The 16912-nt window shown below is 38.5% G+C and overlaps 4 protein-coding genes across 4 annotated transcripts; 1 reads left to right on the plus strand and 3 right to left on the minus strand.

Annotated features, from left to right (window-relative positions):
* The first annotated feature begins 217 nt into the window (after positions 1–217).
* On the plus strand, positions 218–2298 carry LOC137739293 (uncharacterized). Its single transcript, XM_068478845.2, has 4 exons — positions 218–831; positions 1280–1454; positions 1599–1876; positions 1965–2298. Exons 1-4 carry the CDS (start codon positions 373–375, stop codon positions 2070–2072), a joined length of 1020 nt encoding a protein of 339 aa, XP_068334946.2. The 5' UTR covers positions 218–372; the 3' UTR covers positions 2073–2298.
* Positions 2299–2697: 399 nt separating this feature from the next.
* LOC137739294 (succinate dehydrogenase [ubiquinone] iron-sulfur subunit 1, mitochondrial) lies at positions 2698–4712 on the minus strand. The gene is made up of 2 exons (XM_068478846.2): positions 3898–4712; positions 2698–3024 (listed from the first exon to the last, which is right to left on the minus strand). Exons 1-2 carry the CDS (start codon positions 4701–4703, stop codon positions 2853–2855), a joined length of 978 nt encoding a protein of 325 aa, XP_068334947.2. The 5' UTR covers positions 4704–4712; the 3' UTR covers positions 2698–2852.
* A 3326-nt stretch (positions 4713–8038) lies between these two features.
* Positions 8039–9248, minus strand: LOC137739388 (early nodulin-like protein 21). Its single transcript, XM_068478957.2, has 2 exons — positions 8999–9248; positions 8039–8497 (listed from the first exon to the last, which is right to left on the minus strand). Exons 1-2 carry the CDS (start codon positions 9189–9191, stop codon positions 8166–8168), a joined length of 525 nt encoding a protein of 174 aa, XP_068335058.2. The 5' UTR covers positions 9192–9248; the 3' UTR covers positions 8039–8165.
* Positions 9249–10033: 785 nt separating this feature from the next.
* LOC137739387 (putative membrane protein At3g27390) lies at positions 10034–14767 on the minus strand. The gene is made up of 11 exons (XM_068478956.2): positions 14218–14767; positions 13952–14135; positions 13091–13199; positions 12746–12941; positions 12513–12649; positions 11995–12283; positions 11571–11677; positions 11345–11483; positions 10970–11165; positions 10618–10861; positions 10034–10531 (listed from the first exon to the last, which is right to left on the minus strand). The coding sequence occupies exons 2-11, from the start codon at positions 14043–14045 to the stop codon at positions 10273–10275; spliced, it is 1770 nt and encodes a 589-aa protein (XP_068335057.2). The 5' UTR covers positions 14046–14135; positions 14218–14767; the 3' UTR covers positions 10034–10272.
* Positions 14768–16912: the final 2145 nt, after the last annotated feature.

Genomic DNA, 16912 nt, shown 5'->3' on the forward strand with positions numbered 1-16912 from the left:
AGTTTTTTTGAACTTTTCGTTAGTTTTTCTCTTTTTTATACCCTTTGATCTCAATTACACCGGAAAATTGTCGGTCACTACCCACACTCAACGCTGCTGCTCGCGGTGAGATTTGTAACTCGTGTATGAAGATGGGTTAGATAACCGCCTCTATTGATCCAAATGGACTCAAAGGTTACTAAAGTCCATTACCATCCTAACGGGCTTTACAAGGCCCAATCTAATTTTGAATTGGGAAACTCCGAAGCCCCCATTCCAAAATTCCAAATGCAACATCTTTCTCCCTTCCTGCTTTTGCCCTCCGCAACCCCAAAAACAAAACCCTAATTTCAGTCCAGTTCTGAAATTGGAAACTCACTCTAATTGCAATCCATGGCGAATTTGCTGATTAACAGGACCCTAAGATCAGTCGGAAACCTCAAACTGATCGGATCTCTCTCTTCTCGAGCTCGCCACTTCAGCTCCACCGCCACCGCCACCGCCGAGCAGCCCCAATCCGATGCTCCATCTTCGTCATTCACCTTCTCCTCCGAGGGAAAAGAAGACAAGAACAACAGCAGTGCCCACGATGACAGCATATACGTCAAGTCGCCGTCGAGTTCGAGCTCCAAGAGCGAAGCGGCGTCGTCGGTGACGATGCCGATGTCGTTCATGACGGGGTCCATCGTGGGAAAGAGATTTTACAAACAGGTGACGACGAGGCCGGCCGACGACGGCAATGGCTGGACTGTGATGCTCGATTACCGGACACTCAAAACGCCATCGAAGAGGCCCCTAAAGCTTCCTACTTTAGCTCTGGCGAAGGCCATTGCGGCGGAATGGGAATACCAGGTGATCTGATTTTCTGCCCTTGTTTCAATTTCCAGAAGCTTAGATCAATTGGGTTTCCGTTTCGCTCAAACTTGGAACTTGAGGACTTAGCTCAATTGGGTTTTACTCAAAATCGCAACTTGTTTAGTTTTTGGGGCCTTTTAGTTCATAGTAGCTTCACTCAAATGAGCTTTCCTCAATCGGCTTTTCGGATTCTCCTTAATTTAGGTGTATGTTTTTGTGTTCTAATTTGGATGTTTTGCATATAGTAGTAGCTCAATTCAAATTCAAGTTGCTTTTCAAAGTTGAAAGCAAGAAAAGTAGGTTTCTTTCCGAATTGAGCTTCTGTTACTCTATTCTGTTATCGAAAAGCTTTTTTTCGGGATTACGTGTTTTTCTTGAATTCTGTTGAGCTTCTGCTTGTGATTATGTATGGTGGTTTGTCTTATGTAACTTTATGTATTTTTAGGAAACAGATGGGATTAGGCCTTTTACAATGCCTCTCATGAAGCATGCTTGTACTGCACTGGAAAGAGTTCCTCTCACACGGCCAAAGGTTATAGATTATTTGATGAAGAAATTTAATCAAGATTTAGTCTTCTGTCGCGCCCCAGATGACAATGATATCACAAGTGTTGTCCATGGTATGATCATTTTTTTGTGGCTGATTATTTGCTGCTTTGAACCTTCCGTGAAATTGCTTGTGTAACTCCTTGAAAATAATAATTTTATATTTTAAGATAAGAGTATATTTGTTGCTAAGACATGGCACCCCGAATCTTATGTAGACCGACAAGTGGAAAAAATGGATCCTTTGCTTGAGTGGGTGAAGTCAGAATTTGGCTTCAAGCCTGCTGTGTACTCGAGCTTTTTTGGTGGGAAGCAGGAGGATGGCCTCACAAGGGCTATAGAGACCTTACTAAAACAAACAGATGACTGTGAATTGGCAGCAATTGATGCCATCGCATCGTCAGCACACTCTCTAATAATTGCCATCGGAATTTTTCGTGGGAAGTTACAAATTGAAGAAGCAATCGAGTTGATCAGACTCGAAGAAGATATACAGGTTCTAATTCATTTACTTTTCTCTATCAAATTGGTGCTGACATAACAAACTCTTGCAAAGTCTTAAAAAACTGCATCTTATTTCGCAGGTGGATAGATGGGGCTTGGTTGAAGGCGGTCATGATGTTGATGCAGCTGATCTCAGGGTACAGATCTCATCAGCTGCTGTATTCTTAGGTCTGTCAAGAAGGATTTAATCTTCATACATCTCTTCTCCGGTCTCTTGCCTTTTTAGAATGCTTACGTTGCTATAGATATGTGGAACTCTTCTTGTGCTGCTCAAAATTTGGTGAAACTCTGCTGTGATTGATGAGATGAGGTAAAGGAATGATGTAATAATTGGCTTTGCGATTCACTGCAATAAAGTCTCGCGCTCTCTTGCACAATAGGGAGCGAAAGAGCTAGTTTCTTCTCGGCTACAAACCTCTCCAAATTCGTGTTGATTTCATGAACCTAACCTAACCTAACTTAGCCTTAGCAGTCTAAAGTGTTGTTCGAAGCAGTGTTCGACATGTAGATTTACGTCGAAATTGAAAGAGTAAAGTGTAGAACCGACGGTATCATATACAGGCTGTGTAGTGGTCATTGTTGCATCCTGCAGAAAATCATGCTAATCACATTGCTTCAGACCGAAGTTAGGTCAAGCGAAACATAAGCGTAAATGGAGCAGACAACGGAGTTTGATCATGAAATGTCTGAACCTTGAATGGTGATTGAGTGGATCTGTATAGGATTCAGATTTTTGGATCAAAGAAAAGCTTTTAGTTCGACATAGAAGATAAGAAAGATAACGACACCAGCGCTCGGCTGATGCTAAAGATATAAACAAAAACAACATGCTTCCTTCCCAATTTTATTAAAGGGATGAAAAGATACAATCAGTTCACTAATTATTTGCTCAAACCACATGACTGATGAACCCTGAAAAATTCCCAGAATAAATGGTTGAAATAAACACACCATTTGCTTTCAGAAACTCAGGGCTTCAGCTGCAGCTGCTTGATATGTTGGATCTGCTTTCCGGGGTTCAAACCCTTCGGGCAGGCACGAGCACAGTTCAATATGGTATGGCATCGGTATAGCTTGAACTCGTCGTTTATTGCATCCAGTCGCTCCTTTGTGTATTCGTCACGGCTGTCACTTATCCACCTGCATAACAACACAAAAATGACTCAGGATGTAGCGTTCACCTCCAAGGATATACAACGAAAATGTACAACCACAGCAAATTGCATATGCAGAGGAGAAAATCACAATTATATACTCCGAGTACAATTAGGAATGTTTCGAGCTCGATAGGCAAGGAACAAACATTGTTTGACAGACATCCTATCCCAAAAACATGAGATTAAGCACTACACTGCAAAATGTCGTTTGGATTTTGTTCCAAATCAGTTTTTTCTTCAAGTTCTTGCCTTTCGAAGATGGCACCCAAAGCCCTTATCATCACCTTCGAAACAATCTCACTACAACCTATGCCATGAGCTCCGGCACACGAACTGCAGCTCTATGTTAGTTACTATCTACTACTCTCGGTCACTCAACGTTCAACACGCCAGACAGATCACTGAGACAGCTAAGATTTGAGTCACGAGCAGATCTCTAGTTTGTTATGATGGGTTGTGTTCCTATCAGTAGCTCAAAACATGGAATTGAAAAAGGAAGAATTTGTTTTTTTTCAAAACAAAACTTCCCAATCAAGCGCAGAACCGAGCTCACTGGCGTTCTAATATTCATACAGCGGAGCCAACTTAGTGGGATAATTAAGGAATGGTTATTGTTGTTGTTTGTAAAACTTCCCAATAAAAAAAATTGACCCAACAAGACACAAAATTTGTACCCAAAAAGCAACATTTCCAATCAATTTTCAATCCTACACATCAACATTCACCTAATATATCAATTCATCCTACACTTAAGAATGGTAATCAAAGAGATTATCATGTTAAACTAATCAACCAATAATCAAAATCCTGAGCAAGTTCTGAAATAGAGATGAAGAATCAAGAGACATGAATATACCGATTGGCGTGGAGCAAGGCGGCGGGGCCCAAATAAGACTCAGGGTTCCACCAGTAGCTAGGGCAGGATGTGCTACAGCAGGCGCACAGAATGCACTCGTACATCCCATCCAGCTTCGCCCTATCCTTCTTGCTCTGCTTTATCTCCTTCCCATCCAACTCCGCCGCCGGGGTCTTCCGCTTCAGCCACGGCTCGATGCTCTTGTACTGGTTGTAGAAATTCGTCATATCCACCACCAGGTCCTTGATCACAAACATGTGCGGCAGCGGCGTGATCATCGAGGCGCCTGCCTCCGACGGCGCTATCTTCGTCAGGCAGGCCAGGCCGTTGCAGCCGTCGATGTTCATGGCGCAGGAGCCGCAGATCCCTTCCCGGCAAGATCGCCGGAAGGTGAGAGTGGGGTCCATCTCGTTCTTGATCTTGATGAGGGCGTCGAGTACCATGGGCCCGCACTCCTTGAGGTCGATCTCGTACTCCTTGAGCTCCGGCTTCTTCGGGTTGTCCGGGTTCCACCGGTAGATTGAGAAGGTCTTGATGTCCGTTTTGTCTCGGGCCTTGAGGTCCACCTGCTGGGCCTGGGCCTCCGACGCCATAGCCCGGACGCAGACGTAACGAAACGACGCCGCCGCCGTCGATCCCGACGACGCTGCAGAAGCTATGGCCCTCCGTATCAACCCCGTCGCCATTTTTGCGTCTCCGAGTTTCAACAACTGCGAACAGAGAGGGAGAGAGAGACAGAGAGACAGAGAGGGAGAGTGGGAGACTATTATGGAGACGAAGGGGTTAGGAAATGACGGAAATACCATACCCGACCAAACCCAATCTAGCTAAAAGCTATTTTTAAGATTTTATTCCCTCCAATCTAACCCAATTCATGCTAAATATGTGGCCTAAAAGCTAAACAAAAACCAAATTTCCCTAGGATTTAGCTCAGAAAATGGTGTGGGAACCACCGGCTGGACCCCACCCAGATGGGCATGTCTTACAGGATTTATATTGAATCCATCGGTTGAAATCATTATAATCAAATCTAACAGTAAAAAAAGATCTAACGATCCAAATTTAAATCTAACGGCTAAAATAATTAAAAAAATTATTTAACTCAAAATTCACCCGAATTTAATAATTTTTTTAATATTTATCAAAATTAAAATATTTTAAGATTAAAATGTTCATAAAATTAAATTATGATAGTGTACATAATTTTTTTTTTTAAAATTACCTTAAAAGAAAAAATTAGCCTAAATTTATTTTTTAATAATCTTAAACTAAAAAATTTACTTCAAAAATGTTGGAGCTGAAAAATTGTTTCTGAGCTAAAAATTTTAAGTTTTAACTATGGAGATGGTTTAAGGGGATGGTTTCAGCTGTCAAGGGCTTATGTGTAATTGTAAGGGAAATAGTGGGATTAGTTCGATTCCGTGTCGTGATTGCCTGCGCGTCCTGGCTTTTCCTCGGTGACGTGTCCAATGGAGAGCCGTTTGTTTTTGGGTGTGAGCGTAGTTCGATTGTATATCAATCGTTTGATTTTAGGAGTGGGTACACCATGCGCCACCCAAGGATTATTGCCACGTGGAACAAAGAGATTGATTCATTGCCCACCCACAGTGGCTGGTTGTGGCCCAAGCGCTTGTTACTTGGGTCTCTCAGAGGCCCAACTTTGATGGTTCAAACCCAAAGAGAATTTTTTTTTGGGTAAAAAAACCCAAAGAGACACAATCTTTTCAAAAAGGGACACTATCTTTTTGGGGTTTTCACCCAACTACTGAAAGAATTAAGCTATTAACAATTTAAACCACTCTTTTTTCTAGCTTTTTATGGCCTATTAACTGGAAAAATTCAGGAGAGTTTTAACGAAACACTCCCGATACTGTTCACTTTTAACGAAAAATCACATTTTTATATTTTTTTGGTACTATTCACCTTTATTTGTCATTTTTCATTAAAACTAAAGTTTTTTTTTACTTTTCGTTTGTTTTCCTAAATTCTATGATCCAAGTACTAAACCAGCTCATACCTACGAATCAGACATAACAAACCTTCCCCTTCCCCACCTCTTGATTTGTCACAGGTAACCCTAACCCACTTTTGGTCAAACCTTTCTCTCACACCATCTCCAATCTGAATGTCGTACCCAAGAACTTCTCCATTAACTGTCTCATAGCAAGTGTGAGGCCAACTTTTAGAAGGCAATTAGATACCAAATGGACTATCTTTTTTTCTGTCCGATTTCATTGAAACGCAAGGATGACTTGAATTTAAAAAATTTAGTAATTCAAAGTGAACCAAAAAATGAAAGTGGCCCTGAATCTCATGGAAGTATTTTGTAATTAGCTCTTTCTCTTTTATGCAGACACCCAAACTGAAAATTAAGGAGGGAGGTGGATGGAAATGTCAGTTTATGGGTTTGGGAGGCGGCTAAAAGGCTAAACATAGTGTGAGAAATATTAATTCTATAGCATATAACAGTCGGTCATGTGATGTAAGAAATAAAATAACGAATTCTCAAGCATAGCCGAAAATCTCCCAACGTTGTTAGGAAAGATTATGTTAATAGAAGGGGCGTATAATTTGACTTTATTGTTAAGAATTTGCTACAAATGATGGGTGTGACATGTAGGGTACAAAAACAGAACAACTACATGCTAACTACTAACTACTCACGTCACAATTTGTGCCATCCATTTCCTTTGGTTTAGGCTTTAGCTACGCTCTCCTTCTTCCGCCCTTATCACGTACAACTCACGCCACCTCTCTATTTTTCCTCTGTCATTCTTCTTCTCCATTCCTTCTCTCCCAAGTCTCCAGTCTCGTCTTCCTCGAATCTCCGCACCTCCTGCGAATGGCCTCGGTAAGTTTGTATTCCACGTAACATGTGCATCTGCATTTCATTTCGAGTTTATATGTTTTAGCATCGATGATGTCCGTCTTTCTCAATTTCAACGTACAATGTGCTGAGAAAGACAAACACATGGATGTACACAATTGGTAAAACCAAATAATGTATTGTGGGTTTTGTGGAGCAGGAGATGGGACGGCCCTTGCCCAAATTTGGAGAGTGGGATGTGAACAACCCGGCATCAGCCGAAGGGTTTACTGTGATATTCACCAAAGCTAGAGATCAGAAGATGAACAATGGGGCTGCCAATGGGACTCCATCCTCAACCAAACCAATAAACGATCAATATCCCCAAGAGGTAATTAACTTAACAACATTATTCACTCTCAATATCTACGCATTCTAGTTTACGAGAGGCGGTAAATTGCCCTAACTAACTTGCCTAACTCACGTTTGCCCTAAAATTAGTTGCATTAATCGTATTTCGTATTCGTTCCTCTCTTGGGAGTTTTGTATCAAGGATTGCTTCTTAATTGAATGCAGAAGAAATGGTTTTGCTGTTTGTGAAGATCTCCAAGCTTTGGTGTTTCTGAGAATCTGAGATGTTGTTGTTCGAGCATTTGTAATTGAATTATCTCTAGCTTTTGATGATTAATCCTTGTTTAGAGATTAAAACCTTAATTTTCCATGTTCCCCATACTTTTGTGTAGATTAATACATATTTAAATTGTAGGAAGAAAGGTGGCAAAAATACCGCATAGGATATCTTTCTAGCAATTGTAGTACTTCTGGAAAAATTCCAATGAAAAGTCTTTCTTTTTTATACTTTAATTTCGTCTATTTGATTATAACCAGTATTTAATATATTTACGAAATTGCGCATACTTTCGTTGAAATATTCGAAAAACCAAAGACGATATGTAAACAAGGGGTGAAATGCAAACTTCACTCTATAACAGTGAGGAAAATCAATGAATATCGCCGTTATTTACCAATTTACTACATAAATTTTGTCGAAATCCATTACAGATTTCAAATTTTTGAATACTTTCTAAGAATTTTTTTCTTTAATTTCGACTAAATCTGAATAAGTTGATATGCTCGCCCGCCCGATTACAATTTTCCATAATTTCCATCGAATAGCAACCGATATTGATATATCCATAAATACTTTCATGAATTTGCATACAATTATGACAACCAAATTAAGCCATCCAATTTTTTTTCTAAATTAGACAAAAGCTAGTGATCAATGTATACAGATGATATACCTACGAAATTAACGAAAATTACCATAGTTTTAACATTAAACAAAGACTCCAGCAATTAATAAGCCTAAATATTAATCAACATCCAAGACTCTAGAAATTAACAACCCTAACCAGTAATAACCATGCTAATTAACATTCCACAAACTTAATTAATCAAACTAGAACATAACAGAAGCAACAACATACGACATAACAAACTGAACAAGGACAAGTTTGGAGACTCCGACTGGGGAAACCGCAGCACCGGAAGATTTTATGGCATCGCCACCAGACGGAGAGTCCTCATCCTCCGCCACCATCACCTTAACTATCATGCGCTGTCCCCTCTCGCAGTGTCCAGCGGCTCCACTGATGAAGTAGAAGGAGCCCGAGTGGTCGAACGTGTAAACGGTGTTTCCAGTGTTCGAGAAGAAGTTGGGGCGAGTCGAGTTGCACTTTTTGTACTCCGCCTCTGTCACCTCCATCACCGAGTCCTTCTTGTAGTGAAAGCCTACAAAACCAAAACATCGTAAGAAGAACAAAACAATCATTACAAGGCGATATTCTAAGGTACTCTAATATACTCGAAGGAGATTCATGTTTTGTTTTGTAATAAACCTACAAAACAACATAATAACAAAACAAAAGCGATCTAATTCTAAGTTACTCTAATATATTAGGACTGAGATTCGACTTGTGTTTCATTGTGTACCTAAAATCTACAAACTAAACAACGTAACAAAGCGATATTCTAAGCAACTAAAAAATGCGGGAGGGAGATTCAACTTGTGTTTTATTAATTGTGTACAACATATAGATAGCGTAACATATATATTATACTTATATATGACCCTATTTCTACCATTTTTAGCGTGCAATTTTAAATACTTGAACCGTTGAACGGTAAATTCTTCCAAAAGAACGTTACAACAAAACAAAAACGATATTCTTAACTAGTATGATGTACTTGTGGTGGGATTCAAGTTTGGGTGCATGCTATGTGTGTACTTACCGAGTGTGTCGCCGACTTGGAACCGGTTTTCAGAGGCCCAATCGTTGTAGATTTTGGTGTCGTTGGCGGGAGGGACAACCCAGTCTTTGTTTCCACCGACTTGGAACTCGAAGGCGGAGACGAAATGACTATAGCAGAAGAAAAACATCACCAGAGAAAACAGAAAGATCATGTTGCAGTTGAAGTTATCCATTTGGGAAATGCTTTTACAGAAAGCACTTTTGCTATTCGGGAGATGAATTGTTTGTGAGTGCAATTTGTGAGATGGTTTGAGGTGGGAGGGGGTTAATATAGAAGTGAGGGGGAGGGGAGGTTTAGAGTTAGTTACTTCACTAACACACGTAGTGGGAGGTTTACGTGGGATGAGAAGCTGGGAACTCGGTTTGACTCGGTCAAATTTTTAATGGAAATTGAATTTTTTTTTTTAATTATGAGGTAATTGGATCACCGGTCCTTGGATTTTAGCTTAAATGGAGATTTGGTATCTGAACTAAAATTCTGATTTTGAATATTGGTCTTTGAACTTGTTATACTGTGGAGCAATGATAGTCCGAGATTTGGATGAATGTTCTAACGGAGTTTGCCAAAATGATTATCGCTCTAAAGGGCGGCCCTAAGCCAATAAGGCTCCCCTCTTTGCTAGGGTTGGGAGTAATGTCTATTATACGTAACTTTACTCTTACTCTGCAAATAGGACGTACAGTATAAAAAGCAACGCTCTATTGTATAAAAATTTAGGAGTCAATACTCACAAATTATTAGTTCAAAAACCAAAGCTCATGTTGGATCAAAATTGAAAAACGATGACACCACGTGAAAGTTCAGAATGATTGTGGTGGAATATGGGGATCGTAACTTATGGACTGTTGGAGCTTATAAAAGATTAAGAGACATTTTGTAACCATCAAAGTGCTTTTGATTACGTTTGACAATAAATTTTAGGCCGTTTATTGGTCATGAAAGTATTCCTAATTGCTTTTTCATATAGCATTTAGATTTTTAATAATTTTTTTGATGTGTTTCTAATAAAAGTACTTTTTAACGAAATCATTTTTGCATTGTTGTTTAATGAACTTTGAGAACTTCGAGTGCTGCGTCAAAACGCTTATAATTTCTTACATCACAGAATATGGTACATTGAAAAATACATGTGTATTTGTATACGGTACACTCGAAAATACATTCTTGGGTGTATCCGAACAATGAACAAGGTAAATCTTTGAAGAATGAACAAGGATATTTCTAAAAAAAAAACCTACTTGTAACACAATTCACTATGTGATTGTCAGGTCTCTTACGATCCCAGACTCTGGATCTGTCCCATGGTTGCTTGTTTTCGTAAAACTAAAGGATTTCTGGCTGAAGAGCTGGGCGAAGGCACTCTTTGATCTCGGAACTGTTTTAGGTCCATTGCTCGGTTTGTTGCCACCGTTACTATGCTGTGCAAGATCATCGGAGATGGTGTTGACAAGATTCTCAAATCGACGCCTGAAAGTTGGATACCTCGAGATAGATTTAGTGATACCTTGGAGTCTGCATGACAGGATAAGCTGGACGAATCATAAAAGCAAACAGGGAAAAATCAGACTCTGTAATACAAGAAAAAATTGCATCAGTACCTTCGAGCCAATGCATCAAGTTCAGCCTGTTTACGCTCTGATTCAGGTGGTGAGCCAATATTCGATTGTTTCAACCTCAAAGGATCCCCAGTCAGCAGAACTAATTTGCAAAGGTAGGCCTCTTCTGCTTCAGAAAGGTTTTCTGCTCTTATCTGGTCCTTGATGATCAACAGCGGATTGAAAAACCAATCAAAAAAAGTTTCTTTCGGTCTGTTTGTGGTAGTTATCTCAGTAGCATTGTCACCTGCATCAATCATGTATAAAGTTTAATAATAAGTTGCTAAGAATATCAAAGAAAGTGTTTATTTGTTCTGTTAAGTTAATTGGCGAGGGAAAAAAGAATTTGACTTACTTAACAATATTCCTGATGAATTGGCTTTTGCGGATCGCAGGAGTGTCTGAAGAAGGCAATATGCTGGTAAGCCAATGCTAATGACTCTGCTACCTTGACTGGACTTGGAGTCTTCAAGGTCTTGAAGCATAATAGTTCCGTCAGCAACCATTTTTTCCCCGTGATGTTTACACTCCTTAAATAAACTATCAATCAGCTGCATAGGCCATGAAAGTTGTTCAATGAGCACCGAAACCATGAACAAAATAGGATGTTCTTTCAGAAGTCAAAACTGTGTACTTTAGTCAACACATCATCAAACGCATCCAGCTAAGATGCAAATTTTGTTCCAGTACAAAGTAGCCCTTAATGTTAAACATAATACATAAGCAGTACCTCAAGGGGCTTCAATTCAATGATAGGAGTAGTGAATGAAGGTAAGCGGGAGGGAGCACCCCGAAAGGAGCCAGGCCTTGAGAAAGAGGGTGCGCGAGAGTTGGTCTGGGGCAATTCAGCCTTCTTTCGGTACTTTGGTCTGTCAGTACAAGAAATCTATTAGATAATGTCAAAGTACAAGACACCCCCATATCAAAACTTAAAAGTACAGAGTGCTGACTAGAACCTTGGAAAGCAGGATCCTTCTGGCATGTCAAGGATGTCATTGCTGTATTCATCATATATGGCCAAGGATGCAACGATATAGCAAAGCCCCAACCAAAATGAGGATTCCTGTAACACAAAGGTCATAAAATATCTTAATACTCGCAATCTGTATGACATGGACATAAGAAAAATCTCCGCTTTTGAATTGGTATCAAGATCCTGTTATCAGATATGCATAGTTATTGCGTTTCCAAGTGGGGAAATGTAATATATTTTCTCCAGTTTCAAACGTGTTTGACTCAAGCTATACGTATGAATAACATACTCATTCAATCTAAACACATTTCATATCCTAACAACACAAAAAAAATATCTGAATATACAGAGATATACACAAGTTACATCAACGAAGTATGTCAGAGATAAAATGAGCAATGAATAACCTGATAAACAATCACTCCAGCGAAAGCACCAAGAAAGATACCAGCCACCATTGACGCCAACACTCCCCCAACAACAGCCAATGGCCAGACTAGGATAGCAAGACCCGCAAATGGAACACATATTGTTTCCAAGAAAGGGCCTTCTCGACCTATAAGGTCATGAAACAAACGGTGCCACCCCTTGAAGAGCATGTATGGGCATTTGCATATGGCAATAAATGAGATCACTGGCATATCAACCAAGAAACCAAGGACTGCTAATATTACAGCCCCAGGAAGATACAGCACCCTGCAAGAAAGTTGAAAAACTTCCTGGTCAGACGAAAAGAATGATCATGATGGATAGGTCTAACAAAAAGATAAACCGCTGGACCACAATAGCAAAAACCGATGAAACTGAAGTAATAAGGACACTTATCATGTATTATTCCTTCATCATTAACTTGTCTGATTGATATTCTAATAGAAACACAAATAAGCAAGCAGTAGATTTTGAGAGGCAGAGCAAAACAACATACCTAATCTCATAATATTTTGCGCCCGGGGGACCTTCTTGTTGCAGGTCATCCATAAGTGAGAAGTAAGTGTAGTAAAAAAAATCCCTGGTATCCCTCACAATAGTTAAGCACCTTTTGACAGTGCTCCAAGTTCCATCCTGAAACATGTTGTGAAAGATAAATCTCTGTTATGGAGGCAACAGGAGAAGAATGATCGGCAAGGAACAAGAACAACATAAAAATTGAAGACATACATAAAAGCAGTGGTACAGTTTATCGGTCTTCCCTTCTCCAACAGCTTCAAAAGTTCCCATCATCGGTGAAAAAAAGCCAAATGCCGCTCCACCCAAAATACTACCAACAATCCCAACCACTGGCCACAAGATCAAGACGATAGGTAGTACACATAAGCAGTTAACAATCTTCAGAACTGGCCCTAATCTCTTAGACCTGAAAAAATATATATAGATATATAAAAAGAAGAATCATAAGGAAGGTATTCTTATGGTTTTGCTGCTTTAAACACAAGATGAGAATGAGATTTGAGAGAGATAACTAATGAAACATAGAAACTTGAAGATAGAGGCCAAGGGACACACCTCAAAACGCAATAATAGGTCCACACAAAGTGTATTGGCCAAAGACCCAGTATGATACAGGTGTTTCCGACTGTCATGATAAGGCATATCAACGGGCAGAAAACGATACCTGAAACAATACTTGGATATTAGGTTTAACAAGCGTTACTGATATCATACTCTTTCAAGCAATGTCTCTCTTAACTAATCAATCAACTCCTAATATCAACATTAACAAACCATTTCAAGATTGAACGCCAATTCTAATTTCTCAAAGCAACATTCTAAAAGGGGTGTATTCAATTGGGAATTTAAGAAATTTAAGTGGATTTATAAATCCATGGATTTTTATAGAGTTTAAATGATTTGTAGAGATTTCATGTAAAATTTTGATTCAATTCTCTCGAAATCTCTTGGGAAGAAGTGAGATTTGTGGATGCTTAAAATACACTACGGAATCTCTCCAATTCCCTCTAATTCCTCAATTTTTTCAAATTCTTTAAAATCAAATTATAATTGAATACACTTAGAATGTTATAAACTTCTTTAAAATCCTAATTGAATATACCTGGATTTCTAAGGATTTTAATAAACTATCTTAAAATCCTGATTGAATACACATTGAATTTCAAAGAATCACTCAATCCTATCCACAGGGCGGATACTTTTTATTACATGGAATGGATTCAAAACAGCCAAACAACTGCCAAGCCCGGAACGAGCAGAAGACATAGATTCGACAAAAGGGAAACGAAAATCAAGAACCCAAGTTGTAAAATTCATGAAAAAAACAACATAAAAGTTTCAAAAGGTTATCAGTTCCCCCATTAAAACTCAGAATTTAATCGAGAAAACAACCACATAAATCAGTTTTTGAGTTACCTTTAATGTTGCCAAGAATCAGAAGCCCTATGAAGTAAGGAAGAAAGCAGATGAAGTTCCACAAAGAAGCCCAAACCCCCTTTGGAGGTTCCATCTTCCTTCTTACTCCTCAGTCCTCACCAAACCAGATCTTCAAAAACAAAAATCAATAGAAACCCATCTCATATTCCACTCCAATTCCGACCTGCAGGCAGTAAAAATCCAATCTTACTGACAGAAACAGTTAAACAAAGCAATAAACTACAAAACCTAGTTCAGAAACTTACCCAAATCTGTGATTCACTCTTCTTCTGGCTTCAAGTTTTGATTTTTGAACCTTCGAGTTGAAAAATATGAACATTAAATAGTAAAAAATCACATGGGGTTTGTGATTTGTGAAACGATGTAAAGGCGGTTGAAGAAACGTTTCGAAGTGGTAGCAAAATTGTGAATGGTGGCGGGTACCATCTAGGAACCAGCAGGAGGAGCTCAAGGAGGATGATGCTTAAGCCGTATTTTACTTTTCAGATTTCTGTTCACTTGAAAGCAAAGCAACCCAAAAAAAAAAAAAAATACAATAAACAATTTGCACAAAGAATGAACACCACACAATGACTCGTACAACGCAGTTGCGCAGTACCATAAGTTTCGTGCCACTATTAATAGCAAGTTACAAATGACATTGAAAAAAAAAAAAAAAAAAAAGTAGAGAGTTAAATTCGAGACTCAGTGTAGAGAGTGAATATTTTTAACTGAACTACAAGTTTCGTGCCACTATTAATAGCAAGTAATATTGTATGGCTGACATCGATATTATCTTAATAAGTTGCTCGTAATGTTGCATTATATTCGTTTGTAACACAAATATGCCGTTTTGTGTTGACAGCAAAAAGTCTAATCAGTGATTTTTGCAAACACATGTTTAAGTAATGCACACCATTCTAATACTTTAGAAAAACTAACAACTACACAATCAAACGTTGTCTTATTAAGTGAGATTATGAAATCTAGAATGACACTGCACTCAGAGTAAAAAAAAAAAGTGCATCATTTCCGTAGTATAGATTTGCTATACTAATAATCTATTTTAATTTTTTTAAGTAATAATGTTATTTGAGAACATTTTCCGGCTTAAATAATTTGAGATTTTCAAACCAAAACAATAATTTTATAGATTTAATCTATTTGTTTGGACAACATCCAATCTACAGGCTCCACACACTTACTCAAAAGCATGTGATTTGATGTCCACCACAAGAATTTTGCTTGCAAATTTCAATGATCATTAATATTCTTTTCTAAATTGTCAAAATTTTCATCAATACTCCCTCTTAAAGTGGATAAGTACTACTCACGCTTTATAGTGATCATGTGTCCCTTCCATTTTAATTCTCTGAATTCTTCAATAACGTACATTCAATCAAAAATTGAATAGTCAAAAATTGATTTGATGTTCACTTTCACCTTCACCTCCTTATGTTCATCTTCTTTCATGGTCACTTTCTCTTGTTCATCCTCTTTTCTCTTCTCCATCCCTCTCTCCAGCTTCAGAATTGAAGGATGTAGAAAATTTGGAAGGTAGGATCCGGAGAGAATCCCAATCCCTCCAATTGAACCTAAGTTTTGGCATCCAATGAAATAGCAAGTACTGTTGGTTAAACATAACAACACGCATCTGTCAAAATCTCAGTTGCTTTTGCATGCCAACAAAGGTGACATTTGTATCTCTTTTTTCTTTTGGGTCGTTGGTCGTTGCCAACGCAGGAGTTTAGACCGGGGCCAAATGATTGGACTTTGTCTGGAGATTGCCTAAAGCTCAAGCGTCCAATTCTTGCTACTCCTTTACAACGGTGGTAACTTGCAAGCATCTTGATCCTGAGAAATAAAAACTTGCATAATCAAGAAATTCTTAGGTCCAGCAGATAAATTGTGTCACCCAAGTAATCACACATACAAAGATACGAGTTTTGTATTGGGATCCTATACGTCACTATGACGTGATTCACCAGCAGCCGAACCAAAGAATTTCTTCACTTGGTGGCATTTGTTAACCATCCAATAGAAAGAAAGAAGTATTCACTAACTTTTAAGTCCCTTGAATCCATTACCTGTTTTTTCTTTTCTTTTCTTTTCATACGAATGATAATTACAATAAATTATCTAAATTAGATGAAAGTAAACACAAACTTGAGTACAAAAAAGAGCACACTGCTCTGCTAAGTTAGCTTAGTTCTTTTATCTTATAATGGATAAGGATAAAGTGCTTTCAGTTACAATAGCAAATTAACGCAAGTTACCAACAAGAAAAATAAATAAAATAATCCATCACAAAAAATTATTTGTCTTTTGAATAGTAAAAGAATAATTATCACATGATTAATTGCAAGATGTCATGTTTACCAATAAAAAAATTGTTATCAGTCAAAATCACCCTCTTCTTTAAGGAAGCAAAATATTTTAATAAGATAGAGCGAGATTCTCTTTCGATCTCACTGTCTCGAGCACAATGACCAAAGAATTCAAACCACTCAAATTGAATTTGATGGTTTTTATAGAACAATCCAAAACCCACACAAACCAAAACCCATATCTATCTATTGCACAATCCTGATTTTCTGATCGTCGGGCTCCCGAACAATGAGGTCCAAAGAGGATCTCAGCTCTTTTAGATAATCCAGCATTGTACACAAAATATTATCTTTTTTTATTATTCTTGTTGCTTTAAATACAATAGAATCCAGATATTATTCTTCTACGTAACTTCCACCATATATTGCTGTAAAGGTTTCCACCATATATTCCTTCTGGCACTTCAAAATGATGATTAATGAGGGATCAGGATCCTCTCCTGATCTTTGTATGGGGATCCTCATAATCAACAAGTATGGACCGTTGGATGAAAATCCAACGGCTATAATTATTATAACTTTAAAGGAACCCCCTGTTTGTAGCCGTTGGATTTTCATCCAACGGCCCACACTT

The sequence above is a fragment of the Pyrus communis genome, chromosome 9 (assembly GCF_041283825.1).
Source record: "Pyrus communis isolate YQ-2024b chromosome 9, ASM4128382v1, whole genome shotgun sequence".
Lineage (NCBI taxonomy): Eukaryota > Viridiplantae > Streptophyta > Magnoliopsida > Rosales > Rosaceae > Pyrus > Pyrus communis.